Below are 24,818 nucleotides of genomic sequence, written 5' to 3' on the forward strand. Positions count from 1 at the left end.
GCTGGGATTTTGCATAATCAGAGATGAGAAATTTACATTCACCTCCCCCTCGAGATTCCCCAGGGAAACCACTTGACTGTGTTTGTCCCAAAAGTCCATTCTTATCTGGCACATGGTTCAGTTAAATATTAGATAAGTTCATGGAAGATCGGTCCACCAATGGCTATTAGCCAAGATGGTCAGAGACAGAACCCCATGCTCTGGGTATCCTTAAGCCTGTGACTGCTAGAAGCTAGCAATGAACCACAGGGTGCATCACTCGATAAATTGTCCTGTTCTGTTTGCTTCTTCTGAAGCATCTGGCACTGGCCACTGTCAGAAGATAATATAGCAGGCTAGATGGACCATTGGTCTAACCCACTATGGCCATTCTTATGTTCTCCATACAGTCCTTTGAAGTCACAACACTTCCCTAAAAACACTCCTAAAAAGAGGTTACATACAATTCCAGCCCACAATAATACATAAACCATTCATTTAATACAATGGACTCCAAAGATAGTTAAATTTAATTCAATAAAGTTTTCCAAGGATCCTGCAGGAAATTTCCCCATCTGTCACAGCTCCCTCTTTATACAGTCAGAGCTGAAGGACCAGTGAAGTTATCTGGACAGTAGTAACAGTTGCACCCTTTCCTATCCCCAGTGGATTTACTGGAGTGTTGTGGTACCAGCCTTTGTTCTGTTACAGTCCTTGGTAGCACTACAGTGCACCACAACTCAGACAAGCTTTTTAAGGTGATCCATTTGCTAAGTCCTAAGGCCCTCACACCATGTGTCCTAATGAGCACTCTGTCAACTGCATCCAATTGTCAACTCCATTTTGTCAACACTCCTCCCAGAGTCCCCTACCTCATTTCTTCATCAGTCCACCACCCCACTGTGCCAGAACCTTCTCTTTCCTACCGACCCATCGCTCTTCTAATCAGGAGAGAGAAGAGCAGCAGATTCACTTCCTGGCAGATTTATCACACACTGCCCTCTGCTGACCTATGACTGCTCAGCCGATTCATCACATGCGCCTTTCTGTGAAAAACAAGCATCCTCCCTTCCATCATTAGTCCACGTGAAAGCGTTGGTACCAAGAAAAAACTCTGTGCTCTCTTTGTGGTCTCCGTTATCCCCTCTTAGCTCTGGGTTCACTTTCTTCCTCACCCGTATGTTAAGTTCAACTCAGACTAGAAGGCTCCTCCTCACATATTGGATCTTCTACCTGCTCAGTGGGTTCACCCTCACCTTTCGGATCAAGTTCCAAAGGTTGGGTTACTCTCAGAGGTTCTGCCTCATGGTCTGATGCAATTCCCTCCAATAAGATTTACTGGCTTGTCACGCTGCAGCACATGCCAGTGCTGTTCCTTGCTTGGTCCCCTTTACTGTCCAGGTTTCAGAGTAGCAGCTGTGTTAGTCTGTATTCGCAAAAAGAAAAGGAGTACTTGTGGCACCTTAGAGACTAACAAATTTATTTGACTATAAGCTTTCGTGAGCTGCAGCTCACTTTCATCAGATGCATTACTGTCCACAGGCTCAGCCCTCATGATGACCAGGATACGCCCAGTCATTGGCCTGGTTTGGTTGTGGTGCATTGGCCAGAGTTTTGGCTCAGTCAGAACATAGGTAGGGATATACCCTGCTGTAATGCAGAGCAAAGCAACTTCTACCAGGCTAGAAACCAGTACACTGATGAATTCTGACATCCAGCTGACCCACCCCATATGGACTTTTGTACTTCCTGTAACAACTTAGCACTCAAGCTCCTTTTCCTTTTGTGATTGCTAAACCAAACCAGTTAACACTCCTGATACACTTGAGCAGACATATTCTTAAGTCAGAGTGTGTTCCTTCTGGTAGTGGCCTTACCCCAGTGATGTTTTGCTGCCTTTTTGACATTACTGAGAACACCTGCCACCTGGGTTACATACTTAGGGATTAGTATACCCTTCAGTAACAGCTGCCCCATCCAATAATTTTAGCAGATGAGCTCATACCTGAACTTCATATATGGCATGTACACCACGGATAACCATACACTAGTTCTATAGGCTATCCTGCCAAAGGGAAAGAAGTAATCAGCTATTACAAACACATACGGCTGATCCTCCAAGATACCAGGATACCTATAGTCACTCTCTCTTGAGCATAGATCCCAAAAATGGAAAACATATTGCTTGGGGTGTAGCACTAGCCATTTTATGGACCCTGCGGGCATAGCACTTCACCTATTCTTTAACAGACCTGCACCAACTAGGCCAGTAGTACTGACTCTGGACCCTTTGGACTAGCTTCACTCTTCCCAAGTTGTGACTCAGTGGTGCCTAGGGCAGCCCTCACTAGAAATGACAAGGTCAGGGCAGGCTGCAAAAGAGAGAGCAGATACTCCCAAGACTGGTAGGTAACACTGAAGTTAAACTCAGGACTGAAGACAAAATGGAGATGATGCAGCTGCCCTTTATAGTCCTTTTGCCATGTTTCTGGTACTTCCTCTGTTCCAAACATAAACTCATAGCACATGGCCTTGAAAGGCCTTAGAGGTCTCTCCATAGGCAGGCCCAACAGCTAATACTGATAGCATATGTGCTACGCCAACCTACTAAATGTCAGTATTGTATTTTGACTTAAGTAAGCTCCACAGACAACAGCCCTGAAAACCTGTTAGACCTTTCAGAATGGGTAGACACAGACCCAGAGGTATGTTGATACAAAGATGCCTGACCTGACCTAACCTGGAGCAAGAGTTACTGATCTGGAAGTTGAGGGCATTAGAGTAGAAGGGCAATCACACTTAATTAGTGGTCTGAAAGGGACTGGGACCTGTCATTTTGAAGATATTACATAGTAACAAGATTAGGGGTCACTTGTGTGATGCTGTATGGACTATGTGGGACACTTTATATTGTTAATGCCAATATTATAAAACTGGAAGGAATCTAACCAGATATGCCGTGTGAGGTATCTGCGAAAATGTTATAATCAGCCAAGTATGATAATTTTGTTTCATCTTTGTATTATGACATAGATAGGTATGGTATATCTGTATGCCAAACATATCCTGTGTTTCTGGGTGACGCTACCAGACAGATTGGCATCAGCACTAGGCCTGCTTGATTGCCTTGTGTAGCAACCACTTAGTTATTACATTGGCCTTTTATACACAAGACACCTAAGTAGGCACATACCATTGCTGCCTTGCAGAATTCCAATTCTACAGTAAATGTGGCCAGTGTTAACTATACCTAGCCTATCTTGTACATGTGATGTCTCTGGTAGACAGCCCTATTTTAGGCCTTGTCTACATCACACTGTTTTGTCGACAAAAGTCAGCTTTCATCTACAAAACAGTTGAGGTGTACACACTGAAATGCTCCTGCCACCAACGTAACTTCCCTGCTATGCCGATATAATAAAACCACCTCGATGAGACACGTAGGGCATATGCTGCTGGAGCCATGAAATTGACAGGAAAGCCGACTCCCAGCTCCCCAGCCAGGCTGCTGCTGGGTCTCTGCTCCAAGCTGGGCTAACAGCCAGGTTCCTGGCTTGGGCTGCCTCCCGGGCTCCCCACTCCCAACTGGGAGCCCTGCTACCCCTGAGGTCCTGGCTCCCCACCGGGAGCAGAGCAGCCAGCCGGACTCCCATGGGTGGCAGGTGGAGTCCCCCTTTGGGGAAGCCAGCCCCCCAGCTCTGCCCCTTCTGCCCATGCCCTGCTATAGCTGGAGCCCCAAGACCCCTTCCCTCCCCCCCCCCCATAGCCAGAGCCCCGAGACCCCCTGCCCAAAGAAACACCCCCCTCTGCTGGAGGAGCCCTGGGTCGACCAAAGCCCCTCACCCAGAGAAGCCCCAGGCTGGCCAGAGCCCAGAGGACCCCGGGCTGGCTGAAGCCCCCAAGCCTTCCCTCCACCCCCCGTGGCCGGAGGAGCCCTGGGCTGGCTGAAGCTATGCCTCCCCTCCCCATACCCAACCTCCGCAGGGGAAAAGCATCTGTAAGAAGACTCTTTTGATATGCCCCATGCAGGTTCTGGGGCATCTGAGGAGGCAGGTATGTACCTCCTCAGCCATCCCGGAACCTGCGTGGGGCATAATAAAGCAAAAACTTCACTGCCAAACCCCACAACTGGGGGTCTGGCAGCCACGGCTATTATAGAGCAGAGTCTCCCCTGGCCTATTATACCCACCACCTGTGCGGATTCTGGGCATGGATCTCTCTGCCAGAGCGAAGAAGCCCCTGGTGACTCCTGGCTGGGAGCGCGGAGGTGAGAAGCCCCACGCTGTTGCCCCTTGCTGGGAGTGGGGAGGCAAGAAGTTCTGCTTAAGACCTTCAACTGCTCCTCTGCCAACACGAAAGCTTATGCTCAAATAAATTTGTTAGTCTCTAAGGTGCCACAAGTACTCTTGTTCTTTCTGCCAACAAGATTTTCTCTTCCCTCTGAGACTCAAACTGTCAATTCTTTTCCAGCTGGAATTCTGCTATTATAAATCAATCACTGTTGCTATTTAGCAAAGTAGATTTCTAACACTTCCAGAAACTGCTAGAAAGTGATGAATTTTACTGGAAACTGCCAAATGATTGCTGCTGTCTGCATTTCACAAAAAGCTTGCAATAATACACATCTTTGCAGTCCAGTAAACAGAGGCTACAAAAATTGTTGGTTCATATTTCCACCATCATCAGCTGCGAGTAGTTTCCCTAAAATTCATAGGATAAAAGGGTGACTATTACTGAAACTTGTGTTAAATTATATTCCCCTAAGGTTGAATGAATTTTTTTTTATAAATGTTAAATTTACTTACAAAATAAAGTCAGTTAGTCAATAGTACACAAAAATTAATTTCATAGTCTGTATGAATAGCTTCAGATACAGTATAGAGATATCTCTATGCACAATGTCAAGCCAAACCATGGGATCTGTTTTTTTGTTTTTAATAGCAGCAGCTGCAGTTGTGACATACACAGTACAATTTGATGTGGAACACCATTTGATATTTTAATATTATGAAGATAATGCAACAACACAACACTGTGCACTATATTTTAGCTAGCTTCAGAGGGGTAGCCATGTTAGTCTGGATCTGTAATCGTCTGGATCGTCACATGCATCCAACGAAGTGGGTATTCACTCACAAAATCTCATACTCCAATACATCTCTTAGTCTGTAAGGTGCCACAGGACTCTTTGCCTATATTTTAGCTAGTTACTTTAAAAGGTTCCCTATGTCACTCTAGCCAGTCTGTGTGCTCAAATTCAGCTGGACTTTTGAATATAGCTGTAAAGTTATTTCCAGCTTTTGATTGCCATTTGTCAATGTATTTACACTCCTGACATGGAATTTCCCTTCCTTTAGATTGTGTTTTACATAATTCAAACTCTGAAGATGTGCTTCTTTGCACACAGGCCCTAATGTCCCAAAATACATATACTCCATCAGGAGGGATTTGGGTGACTAAGAATTCTTCCACCACCACATCCATTCCCCCACCCCAGAAAAAGTTTAGGAGAACAGATGAGCCTTGCATTGAGCTGAAGTCTCTGTTGAATTAATGGGGAAAGGAAGTTCTACAGTCAATGACACCTCTCTGAAAATGGCCTGACTGAGCCCCTTTATGATTAACCAAGGAACTGAGAGCTCGAGTGCCTCAGATGATCTCAGCTGGCACGGTATTATAAAGGGGGACAGAGAAAACCTGAGGTAACCAGACCCAACCCAATTAAGGGTTTTATAGATTAAAACCAGCACCTTATATTACTCCCAGCAATGTTGCCTTCTGTACCAGTTGAAGTATGAGTGCTCTTAGTTTAGAGAGGCAAGATGGGTGAGGTAATACCTTTTATTGGACCAACTTCAGTTGGTGAGAGAGAAGCTTTCAAGTTCTGTGTAAGCTCAAAATCTTGTCTCTCTCACCAACAGGAGTTGGCCCAATAAAATATATTATCTCACCCACCTTGCTCCTCTCAAATATCCTAGGACCAGCATGGTTACAACACTGCTCTTAGTTTAGCAGTTTAATTCTGTGCAAGCACATTGCCGTAATCCCAAAATGACAAAGCTATGGGTCACTGTGGCAAGATCCACATCCAGAAGAAACAGCAGCAACCTTCTGGACAAGCACAGATAATACTCTTGGTCACTGCCACTGTGCTGGTACTTGGTTGTCAAAAAAATCAGCAAAGGATCCAAAAGAACTCTGTAGGGGAGTGGCTTACCTTTCAAGTGTCAGTCATACATCTGCACCTCAGTTTCCCTACTAGTCCAGCCTCGTAGGCTGCCATGATGCTTTTGACCCAGTGGTCAAAAGTCCAAAATCCACCAGAAACACAATCTTTCAGTCCTCCCTGCACTCAATAGCTAGCTCTTCACTCCTAATTATGCAGGGCTCCCTCCCAAGGCTATACAGTAGCTGAGGCAGTGTGAAAATACAACACAGACTTTCTGATGACCTTTCTGTGTTGAAGTAGTCCATTTTGCCCCTCCTCAGGCTCCGTAGTTTGTTAGCCCTTTCCTGGGCTCAACAATTCCTTTGCCCTATTGGAGCAGGGCTAAGGAAGGGGGACTTTTAGTGAGGGTGGAAGGAAATCCTGGGACTCAGCCCCTAGCCAAATGCAGGTGTCACACCCCCATGCCACTCTGCTCATGCCTGCGTGTCTTCCTTCTCACAGCACCCCTTCTCTGGCTCTTTCTACATCTTGTCCTGCTCTTAGGCTGCACCTGGCTCCACTCCACTGCCACCACCCTTGTAGCTGTTTCCCAACTTTATGTCTGTCACTGTGGAAAGACCAAACTAGATCTTACTTCCATCCCAGCCTGCTTCAAACTCAGCCCCAGGCTCACCTTATGTAGTCCCAGCAGAGACATGATTTCTCTCTGGAACTACATTTCCTAGAGTTCCTCTGCCTCAGAGGGCAAATCCTCAACACCAGCTGGGCTCACGGAACCCATTCTTAAAAGGGCCAGCGTGCTCCAATACAAAATTCCAGATTACTCATTTGGTTACTAGGTTTGCTTATTTGATTTGATGAAGCATTGGATAGCTATACCAGTGTTTCTCAACCAGTGGGTTGTGGGCCCCAGGGGAATCACAAAAGGCAATCTGGGAGGTTGAGCCACTGAAAATGTTATTAGTAATGCAAAGAAAATTTCACTCCCTATCCACCTTTACCCTTCAAAGTCAAGCATTCTCTGTCAACTTCTCAAAATACATACACTATAGGCTTATAACTGATATGTTTACTTATAAAAGTGAGAGTAAAAAGTAAGGAGGTACTGACAATATTTTACTTTGAATAAGAAGTCACCAATCTGAAAAGTCTGAGAAATACTGAGAAACACAGAAACAGAAAAAGTGCTCTTAGGTAGTAAAAACCAAGAGGTTAGCTTCTGGGAGTATGCTTTGTCAAGTAGATTAATGGATCAACCATTAACTTGACAGTGACTTTGTATTCTGGTTGACAAAAAGTCCAAACTACCAGATAAGAAAAGCCATTCATTGCTTCCATAAAAAAAACCTGTCAGTCTACTAAACAAAGAGGAAAAATAAAAAAAGCTATTTCCATGACAACAGAATAGATTGTATACATATCTTTTTCTTAAGACATGTCCATCAGCCACCACAAATGGGAAAAAAATGTAAAAGCCTCTCTTACTTACCTACACTCCATAATTAAAGCTCAGGGATTTTTTAAACTCCAAGTTTAAATATTTTTGCTTAAATGAGATGTGCAGGGAACAAAGCAAAAAGAAGAATACAAAACCTTCCAATGTGCATAAATAAAAACATCCATATTTAGACACTTTAGTGGGGTCAGTATCCAAATACATCAACACAATCCTCTCCTCTGTCAAATATGCACCTCAACCAAAACCATACTAATCTGCCACCCCAAGCAACCACCACACAGATTCAGAAATACTGATACAGTCTATCAGCACCCTAAAAAAAATCACTCAACCCAAGTATGGAGAAGATCTCTAGTCTACAGCGTTTTTATTCTAAGCAACAGTTTAACACATGTCAACATACTACATATGTACATGAGCAATGGTTCTAATACACAAAAATATTGCATAATATGTACATGAATTTAAACTCTCTATGCTTTTATCATTATCTGAGGGCCTGACAGAATATTGCTCCCAAATGTGATCAGTTAACTGTATCTCTTCCATGAAGTTTTACAAAGATTCTTTCAATGACAGTTTAAGACTTTGTTTTAAAAACAAAAAACAAAAAACACGTTTTGTATCATTTGAAAAGGATAAAATATTGTCCACATTTTTGAGACTTCATACAGTCTTAAACAGCACAGCTGTTTTTCCACATTAACAGTGGCTTGCTAGAACATTGAAGAAGTGGAAAACTTCATCTTTATCCAAGACTGCAACTTCAGTTGAACATTCGGTACATTTGACTGGATGATATACTTCCTCCTCTTCCTGATTTGCTTGCACAGTGGTGATCTCGTTGCTGTGTTTCATTTTCTTATGTCCTTTCTTTATCTTCTTGTTCACTGGGCCTTTGTATTTTAGAACCTCTTCTTTGTTAACTGAGCAGTTCATCACAAACATTGCTCTGTACTGTGTTTTGTAGGATTCATGTCTAGGAAGAAGAGAAGAAAATGCAATGGTCGTATTCTCTGATAGAATTCTGCTTCCACAAAATTGGTTAACACTACTGAAGGTAGGACTGAAGACTGGAAACACCAAGTCAAAGGACTAGCAGCCAGTCAAAAGTGAAGTCTTATAAACAAAATAAAAAATCACAAGTACAAAAGCCAGGAAAATGTAGCATTTCTTTAGTTTTGAAGTTAAGCTGTTTAAAAATAAATAGATGCTTATTTTGATAAGCATCCCTGAACTACATAGCTATATTACTATGGAATCATGAATGGTGATTTATGGCTAAAAATGGGACAAAGATTAGAAGCCAGAATTTAACCATTCTTTGCCCCCCTCCCCTATGAAATATTCAGAATCATTTTAAGCCTGTCATTTCTCATGATTCAGATCAGTCCAAAACTAATTTTGTTTTTCAGAAAAAATGTTTATGAACCACAAATCTCATGCCAATTTAAATTTAGTATCTTAAATTGTTAAATTTTTGAGCCAATATATTTACCCTAGAAAGATCAATTCAGATCCAACCTTCAGGACAGCTTTCAAGGAAGGGGTGACTATATATATGTTTTTTGTAGTTTGCCTGTTTCCATCCTAATAAAATTCTGTTTTACTGTTCCTCAACTCATCTCCATGCTGTATGTTCCCAACTCTTCCCTGCTAAGATGATTCCAAATCCTTGGATCTGTTATTCAAGCATGAACCTGACCCAGATATACCAAGCTTCTCTCATTCAGTTTTGGCTTTCAAAGACCTTCTCAATATGAACAGAGACTTCCTCCATTTTTGCCAAGCTGTCCTTTCAAAGCCTGAAACACGAGGCAACTATCATTAAGGTAAACAGATAAGAGAGCTCAACACTTCGCAGGACTGGACCTTTGTTAGCATCATTATACAGTCTCTAAAATCTACATCTCAAGAAGAGTATGGAACTTTTGTATGCAGCACAGAGCCCAGAAGGCTAAACAAGACCAAATGAGAAGTACAAAGTGTAGCAGATAGCAGCCAAGGGTTCAGAGAGAAAGGTGTTAATTCCCCCCCCCCCCCCCCCCCAGATACGATAATGTGTTTTTGTTAAGATTTCTCTGTTCAAAATCTGGGACAAGGTGGGCACCAACTCAGTTACAATATTAAGAACATTAATTCCTAGTGTCAAGAACATAAGACTAGGCACCAAAGATCATTATAATGCTTAGGATAGTGAAGTCCACACTGAGTTAAAATCATTTGAACACTCCAGCAAATTGTTTTGGGCAACAGCAGAGGCATTTTCCTGCAACTCAGTCAAACATTTACTACTATACATGAACACAGTACCCTCATCTCAATGTCCTGTATACACTCCAGAATACTAGTTCACTGTGACCCAATATTCTTTCATAATGTCAACATATTGCTAGGGATATTTAAGAACATAAGAACAGCCATACTGGGTCAGACCAAAGGTCCATCAAGCCCAGGATCCTGTCCTCTTGACAGTGGCCAATGGCAGGTGCCCCAAAAGGAAAAAACAGACAGGTAATCATCAAGTGATCCATGCCCTGTCACCCAATCCCAGCTTCTGGCAAACACAGGCTAGGGACACCATTTCTGCCCATCTTGGCTAATAGCCATTGATGGACCTATCTTCCATGAATCTATCTAGCTCCCTTTTGAACCCCGTTATAGTATTGGCCTTCACAACACCCTCTGGCAAGGAGTTCCAGAGGTTGACAGTGCATTGTGTGAAAAAATACTTTCTTGTATTTGTTTTAAACCTGCTACCTATTAATTTTATTTGGTGGCTCCGTGTTCTTGTATTATGGGAAGGAGTAAATAACACTTCCCTATTTACTTTCTCTATACCACTCATGATTTTATAGACCTCCATTATATCCCCCCTAGTCGCCTCTTTTCCAAGCTGAAAGGTCCCAGTCTTATTAATCTCCCCTCGTACGGAAGCTGTTCTATACCTCTAATCATTTTTGTTGCCCTTTTCTGAACCTTTTCCAATTCTAATATATCTTTTCTGAGATGGGGCAACCACATCTGCACACAGTATTCAAGGTGTGGGCATACCATGGATTTATACAGAGGCAATATGATATTTTCTGTCTGATTATCTCTCCCTTTCTTGATGATTCCCAACATTCTGTTCGCTTTTTGACTGCCACTGCACATTGAGTGGATGATTTCAGAGAACTAGCCACAATGACTCCAAGATCTCTTTCTTGAGCGGTAACAGCTAATTTAGACCCATCATTGTATACGTATAGTTAGGATTATGTTTTCCAATGTGCATTACTTCGCATTTATCAACATTAAATTTCATCTGCCATTTTGTTGCCCAGTCACCCAGTTTTGAGAGATCCTTTTGTAGCTTTTCGCAGTCTGCCTGGGACTTAACTATCTTGAGTAGTTTTGTATCATTTGCAAATTTTGCCACCTCACTCATCTTTTTTTTTTTTTTTTTTTTTACTAATCTGCCTGTGACTACCACTTCCTCCCCCCATACTCAAACTCTTGCTAGCTGAAAAACTATCAACATACCACAAAGACTGAGTATCATTTGAGAATTTGATCATTTATTCATTAGGAGGTTGATCCAAGCCTCTAACAAACTGACTGAAAATACAGCTGACTGACTGGTTTGCAAAATAGACAGGATCTTTAAGATTAACGCTTCTGAAAAGCATTAGATATAGTGCAAATCACTGTCTCATAAATATTCAATGAATCTGCAAAACACTTCTACATATTGCTTATTTCCATACTTGTCCCACCCTGATCTCTCTACAGAAAAATCCTAGATTTGCTACTGCTGAACTAAGGTGAAATATAATTGCATGCATGTGTTGAATCCACACCTTTACTTCCATAATGACACATCTGCTGTTTAAAACTAATAAGTGTAAATTACATATTTCACTGCAACTGAAAATAAGACATTACAGAATGATCACTTCATGTTTACGGTTCAGTAATTACCTCTGACAGTCAAAGCACAATGTAGTCATGCAAGCAGGGCAGTTCAAAACAGCATCACTGTTTGGAATGGCTGGAGGTTTGAACTGCTGCTGCTGAGTTCTTCTTATATTTTGGTACCTACCAAGGGGTAAACAAAGAGGTGAAAATATCCATCCCTATGGATTAGGCATGTAGACTGAACCTTAAAGCTGTATTTACAACCAAAAAACCCCCACAGCAAATGTTTGATACCTCCTGGAACCCTGCTCTCCCAGTACAAAATCCCTGGAAATCCTCATTTTTATATTGGTATGAATGGGTTTTTAATTTGCTCTGGAATTTGAATCTTAACAGAGTGTGGATTTTTGTATGATGAGCCTTTGCTCTGCGTGAAGTAGGGTGCATTTTTTCTAGGTGTAATCACCACCAGCCATTTAATTCTGCTTTCATCAGTTCTTGTTAAGTTGCAGAATCTAGTTTTCCTGCAGTCCAGAGGTTTTTTACTTCATACACACTCCCAAAATCCCACAGAAAAAAGGCTCCAGGCTCTATCCATTTTATCCAAACACACTTTTTCTGCCTCACTAAATCCCAAGCCTGTCAAAAACAAAAATGCATTCACATTAATTTTACCTAAACAGTGACCTATAGCTACATAATCTAGTGATCAAAATATGCCAGGACATAAAAAAAAATATTAGATGTCACCTAATCCTGCAAGATCACTGTATGTGGAATGCCCTTTGACTTCAATGGGAGTTCTACACGTGGGTGACTTGCAGGGTCAGGCCTTTTTTAATTTTTGTAAAAAGAATAGAAATATACAGCAAATGGGGTGGTAACAAAGAAACACTTATAATCATTACTTTCTCTGGTGGAATTTGCAGGGTCAAATCCTACTAGAACTCCCATTAAAGTCAGTGTGAAGTTCATGTGGAGTAGGATTTGGCCCCAGGTGAGTACCTACAGGTTCAGAGCATCACAAAAAGGGACCTGTAAATGACACCTGCAAATGTGGATAAGTGAATGCTGTATTAAAACAAGCTTTTTTATTTCATATACTTCAAATGAAGCTCTGAATCAACAAAATAACTTTTAGACATACTGCCTTTACAGCACAGTCTTAAGTTACTCGGCATATTCAACAATATTTTCAAGGGTTAAAACGTTTACAGCTGCTTACCCTCGTCTCTGTGAGTCCACCCATTCTTGGTCTCGATCATCTTCTTCTGGATCATAGAGTAGCTCATCATTAGTAGGAATCCGGCGTTGCTGATGTCTTCTTTTTTTCCTGGCCACCTGTGTACCTGGGAGATTTGTGCGAACATAGTTGAATTCTACCTCCCAAATAATATGATCCATTAAACAGAGAACTATTATCTATTTCAGGGATCCTTTTCTGAGCCCCCCGCCCCCCAACATGCTATAAAAATTCCATGGCCCACCTGTGCCACAACTTTTTTTTCTGCAAATCCAATAGATGAAAAGCCTCCGGCATTAGGGATAGCATGCAGGGCAGTTGCCCAGGGCCCCATACCACAGGAGGCCCCCCCGCGAAGCTAAGTTGCTCGGGCTTCGGTTTCAGCCCTAGGTAGCGGGGCTCAGGCTTTGGCTTTCTGCCCTGGGCCCCAGTGAGTCTAATCCCGGCCCCTCTCTGGTCTATTTTGGTGGACCCCCTGAAACCCGCTCGCGGCCCCGCAGGGGGCCTGGGACCCCTGACTGAGAACCACTGATCTATTTAACTAATTTACCAAAGCAACAGTTTCTACTTCATTTTTGCTGTGCTACAATCACAAAAAATCCCTATTAAAACAAAGCCTTGGATTGCTCCCTTCTGCAGAACACTGCCATAGAAGGATTAATGCAGCACCAGGCTATATAAATTATCACTTTTTTTTCCAGAGTTTTGATGATGGTGTAAGATGACATATGTGCCCCCAACCTAACCACCTGCCCTCAAGACCCTCTCCAGCCACAGTCCCTGACTCTAGAGAGGACTCTTCAAGGTCTGGAGCAGGGTATATTGCTGCAGAGGTGGCCACCTCTTTCCTCAGTCATTTACCTACTTTATCTTCATCCTCCGAATCAGAGTCAAAATAAATGTCGTCATAGTACTTTGTAGTGGTGACTGTTCCAGCTTGTCCAGTACTCGAGGAAGTACCTATTTATGAAATTAAAACCAAACAAAATAAGAAAGCATCAGAATTAGCTGTCATGAGCCCAACAGTCTGTTTCTGTATATCTCCAAGAATGAATTCAGGAAGAGGGATCACCAAAAGTAAATTCCCTGTAACTGTTTGTAAACGTAACTGGGATCCCATTCTTATGCACATGTGTAAATTTACCCTGTGAGTAGTCCCACTGAAATCAATGCATGGATGATGATATGGTTAGTTTAATGTTTAGGAGATTTAATAGCACTTATATAACACTTTATTTAGAGGTGAATTTACACACATTAATTGAGAACCGGTCTAAATTGAGACATATCAGTGTACACCAGTAACCCGCTAGCTGATGTGTCTAACTTTATCTCGAAAATAAAGTGTTATGTAAATGCTGTTAAATCTCCTAAATATTAAAGTGATCGTACTGTGCTCCATGCTCTGGCTTTGATGTGACTCTTCACACTGCATAAAGTTACACACCCTGAAGTCTTTGCAGGATTGGGGCCTAATTTATAAAATGCATCTACATCATCTTCTCTAGGCACAGATATACCAATCATAAAGCAACTAATGGACATAATATCAGCTCAAAAGGATGGTCAGAGTATAGTCCAGGGTGAGCTATCATTTCCAAATTATGGAACTCTACCCAGGAAAGTGCTACATGGCCTCTTTGGTAATACAAAAGATAATTAACTGGAAACTATGCACAGGTTCAGGTCTGTCCAAGTAACTGGAAAAACAAGATTTACCTTGCTGAAATGTCTGCAAATCAAAGATCCTGTTTAAAAATGGACCTTTGAATAGGTGATTTGGGAGGGTAATTAAGAATGCCTCACTATGCATTTTGTAACAGGAACAAAGAAACACATGCTCTCCTGAACAGTAAGAAACTAATCCCCCCTGGCCATTGTCACTCTGAATCAAAGAACAGAAATATATCTGAGGGAAGCACTCTGGAGATGGACAGCTTTGGCTATTCAGATGCAGCTTTTAGTCCTGCTGTGAGAGAGGTAATTATACTCCCAGTTCATAGACTAGCTTTTGAAATATTTTTTAATCACTGTTCTGTCAATGGGCTAAGGTTTAAAATCTGTTTTTTGCCTGTTAACACATTTTGATTTTAACTAATTTCAATCTGATGTCATTATTTTCTCAAATAGCTACTGTTTGACGTGTATGTTATTCACTCTAATTTATTACATTCAAATATACTCCTCCTACCAGTACCAATTTCCCTTATAAAGCACAAAATGGTACTGAACGTTGTTTGCTATATAATGAGACTTTATCCAATACCAACGCTTTAGAATTGTGGCACACCTGGGGACTGAGGTTTACCAAGTTCAACACATCAAACACTCTGCCTTTCCTTCTGAGAAGAGAATCCTTGTAGCTGCTTAAGATTCCTTAAAAAGCACTCGATTTTCACGTAAGAAGTCTTCTGAACATTACAAGTGCTCAGAGAGAAAGCAAACTTTAAAGCCTACAAAAGCAGCTGTGAAGATTGCTCAAAGCCACTAAGGTTAGACCAGCACCACTGAGCTTAAAAAGTGGCTGTGTTATCTAAAATGCTAGTCAAAGGCTAGAAACATTTATTCTGTGACAGCCATGGTAAACCACAAGTGTGTGTGTCTTGGACATGCTACAAATCTTTGTTCCAGATTAAATTGTTTTAACTAACAGAATTGCAAATGCTAATCAGCAATCAATTCACTGAAGTTAAAACAGAATCACAAACTCTACTCTAGAAAAACCCTTTAATGTAGCTCTAGGGGCTCCTGGGTAGTAAGCAATTTCTTTTTCACTTTGTAATATAAGTAGTATTTTATTTTTACTTCTTTCCTCTCTATTGCCAGTAGGTGACCACTTCCTAGAGTCTCATGTCATAGGGGCTAAGTCCCATATGTCAGAAGTGGCAGCTGACAACTCTCAAGAGTTGGAGGGGATCTGCCGCCTGTTGTCCCTTCTATGAGAGGGTGATTCAAATCCTGGCAACATCAGGGAGTCACTGGAAGCAGGGGGAGAAGTACAGCCACAGCCCCCCATGTACATGGAGGAAGGGCAGGCTGAGAACAGGACTGGAGACCCCCTAAAAAGGAGAAGTGGACCAAGGAAGACAAGCCACTAAATGAAAGAGCAGAAGAAAAGTCCTGGAAAGTGTGAAACGCCCCATTCATCTAAGTGAGCACTGGGATATTGATAATAGTTTAAATTTAAATGGCTAGGTGAACTATTTAATTGCTGATCATTTTAGCACAGATGTCCAGCTATGATTATCAGTCAACACACCGTAATCAAACTGAAGGGTCAAATAATGCATTAACTCAACTCATCAGCATAATTGAACCCCAGGGTAAAATAATGCATTAATTTAGCCATCCTGTAATTGATTATTTTGTAGAAGAGCAGATATTAAAACAGATAATTTACCTGTTTCTAGTGACTTCCACTTGCCCTCCATAGTTTTCATGGTGCAGTTTAGTTCTGCCTCCATTTCCTTTTGGAACTCATCTTCACTTGAAGATTCACTTTCTCCAGTAAGGCACTCTCTTATCAGTTTGCGCTTCTGATCGGGAGTGCCATATAAAAGCACATCCACTTCATCTTCTGAGCTATAGGATATTTAATTATTAAAATCCATTATTATTAGTTTAAAATATCAACCCTTCTATTGATGCAATAAAAATATCTTTTGAATTGTTCTGAAGTATTGGAACAACGTATCTGCTGAATGACTGGACATATTTTAGCATTTTAGTTGGATTACTGCTCCATTTTGGCCTATATACTAAGGCCACAATCCTGCAATTGACAGTGAAGTCAGTGGGTCTGTGGGTAAACACAACAATCTACCTATGTGTTGTCAGCTGCAGAACTGGAGTCTTTTGTTTAAACTGAAATATTTAAAACTACTCTGTTATTTTAAAAAAACAAAGCAGCAAGCTCTGGAAAAAAGTCCTAGAAAATTATATTTCTTTTAAAGAAGGAAACTGCATTTGAGTGACATCGTATACTGTTCACCATAAATTACAACCTGCCTCTCTTCCAGTATATGCTCCTTGTGGTTCACTTCTTGGCAGTGTACAGCAACCGTGCAATAAGAAACTTTTTTGTGTGGTGACACAGTGTGGGAATGTAGGAGTCAAGAGTGCACGAGACCGTTTTTAAAAAGTCCTTATGAGAATGTAAGATTTGTCTTCCTGTAGCAGTCTTGCAATGAACCATGTATGCTTGCTTACACTTATACAATCACAATGCCAATAAACCTATGCATTTCATTTTACAAGGTGTTACAAGGCATTAGAATAACCCAAATCAAACACTGAAAGTAAAACAAAGTAGGACTAGAAACTGAAATAGGAATATGTATAAGCTTGGCGGAATTCTATTTTTAAAAGAAATAATTTCAACAGCTAATACTAACATGTACTTTTAAACATTTTTCAATGGAGACATTCATAGTCGTGCAAAAGGATTTTAAGGGTTTTAAAGATTTGTTATTAATTTATATTTTCATAGTGGCAAGAAATGATGGAGGGATCAGATCGGAGATTGAAAAAGGTAAAGCATCCTAAGCGGGTTGTTTCAGCAGAGCTGTAAACAGGAACTTCAGGCAGCATTTGTTACATCACGCTTTGTGCTCATGAAGGTGGGACTCTACAAAGTTCTCATGGAGCCGCTTGCTCACTTTGCCTGTCTGCACATTTCGGGTAGTATCGACGGAAATACTTTACGCTGGGGGTGTGGGTGCTGGGGTCATTTCTAACCCTTCCTGGCCGAATTACGGACCTTTATTAGAAGGGGAGAGTAAAGAAGCAGAGGCTTCGCGTGACACCTCTGAGCCCTGCCCCGGGCACGGGCGTGTCTCTGCCTCCGTCAGTCATAGGGGCCCCAGGCCCAGACAGGCTCTGCGGGGGACTTCCCCCCCAGCCCCGCGGGTCGCTCGGTACCTGCTCTGCCCCGGCTCCTCGTCGCTGGGCTCCTCGATCACGTAGGGATCATCGTCCTCCTGCAGGCGGCTCATGGCGACACCCAAGCAGCGCCCGCCCCGCTCCGATCGGTGCTGCAGCGAAATCGGCCCCCAAGCCCGGTCCGCCCGGAAACCTGCCCCGCCGCCCTCTTCCGCTCCTGCGCCCCGGCCTGGCCTTGCTGGGCCCCTGCGAGCTCCTTCCTGGGGCCCGATCCCCGGGTCGAGGAGGCCGCCCAGCTCCGCCCGCCTTTTATCCCAAGCGCACCAGCACGGGAGAGCCACGCACGGATCGTGGCCGAGTGCTGTGCACGGGGTGAAGGTGCGAGCCCGGTGCGAGCCCAGCGCCAGCTCGGGCCAGAACCTGCCCTTGAAGACGGTGCAACATCCCCCTCCTCCCTGCATCCCTCAGCGCTGTGACACACTTCGCGCTCTGACCCCGGTAAGGGGCAGAATTCTTCCATCAACCTACCTACCGCCTCTTGGAGGAATGGATTAACTACAGGGATGGACCAAACACTGCTTTTACTCTGGGAAGTTTAGATGTCCTATTTTAACTATTTACTTTTTTCCTAGAATCATGGAATATCAGGGTTGGAAGGGACCTCAGGACATCATCTGGTCCAACCCCCTGCTCAAAGCAGGACCAATCCCCAACTAAATCATCCCAGCCAGGGCTTTGTCAAGCCTGACCTTAAAAATATCTAAGGAAGAAGATTCCACCACCTCCCTAGGTAACGCATTCCAGTGTTTCACCACCCTCCTTGTGAAAAAGTTTTTCCTAATATCCAGTCTAAACCTCCCCCACTGCAACTTGAGACCATTACTCCTTGTCCTGTCATCTGCTACCACTGAGAACAGTCTAGATCCATCCTCTTTGGAACCCCCTTTCAGGTAGTTGAAAGCAGCTATCAAATCCCCCCTCATTCTTCTCTTCCGCAGACTAAACAATCCCAGTTCCCTCAGCCTCTCCTCATAAGTCATGTGTTCCAGTCCACTAATCATTTTTGTTGCCCTCTGTTGGACTCTTTCCAATTTTTCCACATCCTTCTTGTAATGTGGGGCCCAAAACTGGACACAGTATTCCAGATGAGGCCTCACCAATGTCGAATAGAGGGGAACGATCACGTCCCTTGATCTGCTGGCAATGCCCCTTCGTATACATCCCAAAATGCCATTGGCCTTCTTGGCAACAAGGGCACACTGTTGACTCATATCCAGCTTTTCATCCACTATAACCCCTAGGTCCTTTTCTGCTAACAGTATAGGCATTGTACTCCTTTTCTCTTATAGTCTGATTGTAGATTATGAGCTCTTCCAAATATATACATCAAAGAAATGATCCCTAAAATGAATAGCATATTATTTATAGACACAACTGGAAAGAATTATATGCACCAGTAGTCACTGGAAATGTTGATTTTCAAACTTGGAAGCTACACAATCCAATGCATGATACCAGCAGCATTTTCAGCATCAGCTCCTCTTTCAGGACGTGTTTATATCAGGAATTTATACCTGTACAGCTACATATCTGTACAATCCCCCAGTGTAAATGGCTGCATCAAAATAAAGGAAGGCTTGCACCGTGCATCTTACCCATATTTGAAACCACTTCTGTCATGAGATCCAAAAATGATATATCAAGGTGAACCCATGTAGGAGATGTAGTTATTGGCATATTAACTCACTTCTGTCTAGATCTCCAACACAAAACTCCATTTATCCAAATCCCTGCTGCTCTGCCAATTGTCCACAAAGCAACACATGCAGCAGTTCCAAGACTGAATGGAAGTCATGAAGCAGATAAGGTATAGACCAGTGGTTGTCAAACTTTTTTTTTCCCACAGACCACGTGAAAATTGCTGAGGGTCTCAGCTGACCACTTAATGATGTTTCCAAAGGTTGTTTGTACTGTTAGCTAACTGTTGTAAAATGCTTTAGATAAAAGTGCTATATATAAAAAAAAACCTTAACTTTTTTTGTTCTACAAATAATATCAGTAGTATTAACTTTCTAATGTGATGGATGTGCCCTCTCCCCCCCCCCCCCCCGCAGCAGCCCCCGAGCTGGGGCTGGGAAGAAGAGGGGTCTCTCCCCAACCCAGCAGCCCCCAAGCTGGGGCATCTCTCCCCTGCAGCCACAGCCCTGGAGCTGAGGAAAGTCACCTTTCTCTGGCCGCCATAGCCTTGTATGTCCTAAATTCCACCAACGCACGCCTGCGCAGCTCCACAAATTAGGTAGGTAGCCCTTCATTCTCTTGTGTGTGGCTGCTCAGGCACGCACCTTAGAATGGAGCTTCTGGACCACAGTGTGAGAACCTCTGGTAGAGACACTTTTGTACAGTTGTTCTGGAATTACACAACAGAACCACAGCTCTGGGAAAAGACTCATGGTTCAAATCACTAACCAAAGACTCAGGCCTTGTCTACACTGGCAAGTTTCTGTGCAGTAAGGCAGCGTTCTGCACTGCAACTCCCAATGTGTACACACTGCCAAGCCACTTAGTGCTCAAAAACTGCACAGTTGCAGCATTGTAAAAAAACCACCCCGACAACAGGCGTACAGCTTTCGGGGCTGGGGCTACATTGCTGCAGTGCCAGTGTAGACACTCTAGTCGATTACAGTGCTGCAGTTGGCCCCCTGGAGGTGTCCCACTGTGACGCATGGCTAGAAAGGGTTAAACATCCTAGAAAACAAACAACCCTCAAAAGATATGTGGGGAGATGTTTGTGTATTTACATATGTATGAACAGGGTCGACAATGTAATCAACAGTCCCTATGTTGTATTCTGATAATTCAGAGATCAAAAGATCATCCTAGCATTTAAATGAATTGTAAACATGATATCTCTCTGTATTCTTCTCTCTTTGAAAAGTATAGCAAATAATCTGTGAATGGTGGAGGAACAAACAAAATTGCCTCATGTTAATTCTATAGCTAAGTAGCAGTGATGGATCTCCTTCAAAGTCATCCTAAGTACCTTTTCTTCCCGGATGAACTCCCAACTTCTCAAAGAGGACATGAAATTGTATAAAAGATCCTTGGGTCCTGATTCTGTCATCTCAGATTATCTTAAGCTGCACCGGGAGAAGTTTGAGTCACAATACTGAGGTCTCAGTTATGGTGGTACGCCCTGAATATGATATTTAGATACTGGACTATAACTTGTGAAGTGAATTCTAAAGGTACTCTCTACAACTACAAAGCTCACCATCTCTGTTACGAATCTAAACCTCAATGAATGCAACTCATGGCTGTATGGATATTGATCTTTTAACCATTCTCTCTCTCTTTTTTTTTTTAATAAATTTTAATTCAGTTAATAAGAATTGGCTGGAGTGTGTATTTGGGTAAGATCTGAAACATTCATTAACCGCAGAGGTAATGTGTCCAAGCCTTTGGGAAGGGTAGAACCTTTTCTTTTATATGATGAAATCATCATATCTGACTTAGTTCCCTTAAAATGATCCAGGCTCAGGCCTCCCTCCAGACACCTGTGTTGTTTGGATTTCTGAGTAACCAGTAAGGTAATAAAGAAGCTGTTTTATGCTGGCTTGGTAAATTTAAGTATTGGAATATCCACCAGCTTTATGGGGATTCTCTACCCCATTCTTTACAGTTTACCCTCATTGAGTGACTTCAGCTGGCCCCTGCTGGGACCCCAGTCACATGCACAATGCCTGTTCTCGGCTCTCTGGTCATCGGTTTGAACTCTACTGCCCTGCCCCCAGGTGACCATGAGCCCCACCTCTTAAATTCCTTGGGAATTTTGAAAGTCCCCTTCCTGTTTGCTCAGTGACACATGCAGTGGTCTCAGCGCATCTTTCCAGGTGACCATGCCTGCTCCGTGCACCAGGCGATCCTCTGCTTGCAGCAGTGCCAAGCTGCTGGACCTCATGAGCATTTGGAGAAGAGGAGGCTATCCCGTCCCAGCTGCGCTCCAGCCATTGGTATTATAACACCTATGGCCAGAATTCATGATTCATGACAGAAAGGGGCCATGACCGGGACACACTGCAGTGCAGGGTCAAAGTGAAGGAGCTATGGAATGGCATGGGAGGCAAACAGCCACTCCACTTCCATGCCCAGGAGCTGCCAATTCTACAAAGAGCTGGATTGGATACTTGCTGGAGACCCCACCTCCACTGCGAGGGTCACTGTGGATACTTCAGTGGCTCGCGTGCCAGTCAAGAGTGGACCGAGTCAGAAGGAGGAAATCTTGAACAAGGATTGGGACGCAGAGGCAGAGGATGACTCCGAGGTCAGAGATGCATGCAGTCAGGAGCTCTTCTCTGCCCTGGAGGAAGCTAGCCAGTCACAGCTGTTGGAGCTTAGCAAAGCACGAACAGGAGAGGAGACCCCTGCATAAGTGGCTTTGATTTTAGGAATTGCTATGTGAGTTGTTGGGGGCAGGATTGCAGAAAGCAGGTTTGTGTCTGTATGATGTGTGTAACACCACATGCCTAGTCTGAGCGGCGGAATAGCGTGTTGATTGACTCCCTCACTTCATGGGAATCTGCCTCAGATCTCCACAAACCTCTCATGGAGAGGCTGGGCAATCCGCTACTGCAGGTTCTCTGGCAGAGCTGCTTTGTTTCTTGCCCCATTAAGGGTAACTTTACCGCATCACTCTGCCATCACTGAGAGGGGGAAGGGAGACCATTGCTGCACACAGGCAAGCGGCATAAGGGCCAGGATGGAAGCCGCAGTCTTGAAGATACCCTCCCTTGATTCCCTGCTCACCCTCAGCAGCGAGATATCTTCCATAATAAACACAGCCTGTGGAAAATGTGGGGACAGTAATGATAAGGCCCCCCCAGTGCTGGCTCTCCCCAAGAATACTGCTTCTGTAAAATGTTGCATTTTGGATTCACAGAGATGACCTTGGGAGCCCAGCCTCCCTCTTTGTTGTCACCGGCTGAACGGCTGCGCAGAATTAGAAAGCAGCCACGAAGAACTAAAGAGGACTTCCTGCATGATGTCATGATGCACTCCGCGACCAAAAAAACAAGAACTGAAGGAGAGGAGGAACAGTGAGAAGAGGGAGTGACAGGAGAATGCGGCGCACCAGAACGAAGCCACAGAAGCTCTTAAATGTTATGGAGCACGAAGTGGACACACTCCAGACGCTATAGCACTGCAAATCGAGCAGCTCCGCGCCCATCCTCCCCTGCAGATGCTGTCACAAAACTCTTTCCCAGGCGCCCCCCTCCCTTCCCTGGGACACTGCCAAAATACTCTTAAAAACATCTTGGCTCCACTGTACCCACTGCATTCCACTCCTGCCCCATCACAGTCCAGCCCTGTAGACTCCCGGTACCCACTGCACTCAACACTCATCCCTCTGCAGTTTAGCCCTGCTGAAGTACAGTACCTGCTGCACTGTACTCCAAACGACAAGGTTGTATATGATACCTGGACATACACAAATCTTTAACTGTCCCGGGACCCCACCTCCTCCAAGGGCCCTCCCTTTCCCCATCCCCCTCAGTGCTGATGCGTTTTTTTGTTTGTCTCTCTCCTTCAGTTGTTTTTTAATAAAATAATTGTTTTGGTTTGAAAGCAATCTTTATTCCATTAATTGAAAGCAAACAGAGCCCTTGCAAAGCAACCGGCAATTTTCTTAAACCTTCATAGTGCATCATCTGCACTAATCACAATTACCTCCTAGCATTACAAGCACTGCACTCCCAAGCATAGCAACAATTAGTGGCTTTCAGCTTCGAATTGTTGCCTCAAGGGATCCCTGATCCTTATGGCCCCATTCTGCACCCCTCTAATAGCCCTGGTCTCTGGCTGTTCAAATTCAACCTCCAGGTGCTGAGCCTCAGCTTTACTCAGGGCTGGACCGCTTTCACCCTTCCCTTCACAAATATTATAGAGCGTACAGCACGCAGCTATAAGCATAGGAATATTGCCATCGGCCAGGTCCAGCCTCCCACCTAGGCAGCACCAGCAGGCCTTTAAATGGCCAAAAGTCCAGAACAGTCATTCTGCACTTGCTCAGCCTGTTGCTGAACCACCCCTTGCTGCTGTCAAGGTTCCCTGGGTATGGCTTCATAAGCCATGGCATTAAGGGTAGGCAGAGTCTCCCAGGATCACAATGGGCGCTTCGACTTCCCCTAAGGTGATCTTCTGGTCTGGGAAAAAAGTCCCTGTTTGCAGCTTCCTGAACAGGCCAGTGTTCCGAAAGATGTGTGTGTCATGCACCTTTCCAGACCAGCCTGCGGTAATGTCTGTGAAACGCCCAAAGTGATCCACAAACAAACTGGAGATCCATAGAGAAATATCCCTTCCGATTAATGTACTCGGTGGCTAGGTGGTCTGGTGCCAGACGTGGAATATGCGTGCCATCTATCGCCCCTCCACAGTTAGGGATGCCCATTTGTTCAAAGTCATCCACAATGTCACGCACATTGCCCAGAATCACGGTCTTTCGAAGCAGGATGCGATTAATGGCCCTGCACACTTCCATCAATACAAGTCCAGTAGTCTACTTTCCCACTCCAAACTGGTTAGCAACCGATCCGTAGCAGTCTGGAGTAGCCAGCTTCCACAGTGCAATCACCACGTGCTTCTCCAATGGCAGGGCAGCTCTCATGCTCATGTCCTTGCGCCACAGGGCTGGGGTGAGCTCATCACACAGTCCCATGAATGTGGCTTTCCTCATCTGAAAGTTCTGCAGCCCCTGCTCGTCATCCCAGACGTGCATGATGATCTGATCCCACCACTCAGTGGGTGTTTCCCAAGCCCAAAAGCAACACCTCTGTGAATGCCACAAGCAATCTCGTGTCATAGCTACTACTCGTGGTGAGATCTATGTCAAACTCCTCTTGACTTTGTAGTTTAAGGAATAACTCCACTGCCACGCGAGACGTGTTAGAGAGAGTGAGCAGCATATTGGTCAACAGTGTGGGATCCATTTCTGCAGACCGAAGAGGCAGGACGTGCAGTACACAAACCGTTGAAAGATGACGCCACAACAGACGGAAGGACAGGGATTGCTGGGAGGTGAAGCAATGCATCACAGGGCATTGGGACATGACCCAGGAGGCCCTGCGACCCCCTCCGTCTTCCCACAACTCTTAGCAGCAGAAGAGGAAGAGATGCTCTGTGAGACAGCTGCC

General features: G+C 43.8%; 1 protein-coding gene across 2 annotated transcripts; it reads right to left on the bottom strand.

Moving 5' to 3' along the window:
* Window positions 1-7,943: 7,943 nt before the first annotated feature.
* On the bottom strand, window positions 7,944-17,828 carry EAPP (E2F associated phosphoprotein). Of its 2 annotated transcripts, XM_074955844.1 has the most exons (6): window positions 17,671-17,827; window positions 16,151-16,332; window positions 13,612-13,710; window positions 12,733-12,856; window positions 11,571-11,687; window positions 7,955-8,586 (listed from the first exon to the last, which is right to left on the bottom strand). In XM_074955844.1, exons 1-6 carry the CDS (start codon window positions 17,742-17,744, stop codon window positions 8,310-8,312), a joined length of 873 nt encoding a protein of 290 aa, XP_074811945.1. In that variant the 5' UTR covers window positions 17,745-17,827; the 3' UTR covers window positions 7,955-8,309. The 2 variants fall into 2 exon arrangements, with proteins under 2 accessions (XP_074811946.1, XP_074811945.1); XM_074955845.1 differs by lacking the exon at window positions 11,571-11,687 and having other exon boundaries at window positions 7,944-8,586; window positions 17,671-17,828.
* Between the last annotated feature and the right edge of the window lie 6,990 nt (window positions 17,829-24,818).

Source organism: Natator depressus, chromosome 6 (assembly GCF_965152275.1).
Source record: "Natator depressus isolate rNatDep1 chromosome 6, rNatDep2.hap1, whole genome shotgun sequence".
Classification (NCBI taxonomy): domain Eukaryota; kingdom Metazoa; phylum Chordata; order Testudines; family Cheloniidae; genus Natator; species Natator depressus.

Excerpts from the sequence above, each read along its gene's own strand:
- EAPP (XM_074955844.1), bottom strand. The coding sequence starts at position 17,744 with ATGAGCCGCCTGCAGGAGGACGATGATCCCTACGTGATCGAGGAGCCC. Across the intron at positions 16,333-17,670 it reads GAGGAGCCGGGGCAGAGCAG|CTCAGAAGATGAAGTGGATG; the intron begins GTACCGAGCGAC and ends AATATCCTATAG. Across the intron at positions 11,688-12,732 it reads GTGGACTCACAGAGACGAGG|GTACCAAAATATAAGAAGAA; the intron begins GTAAGCAGCTGT and ends ACCCCTTGGTAG.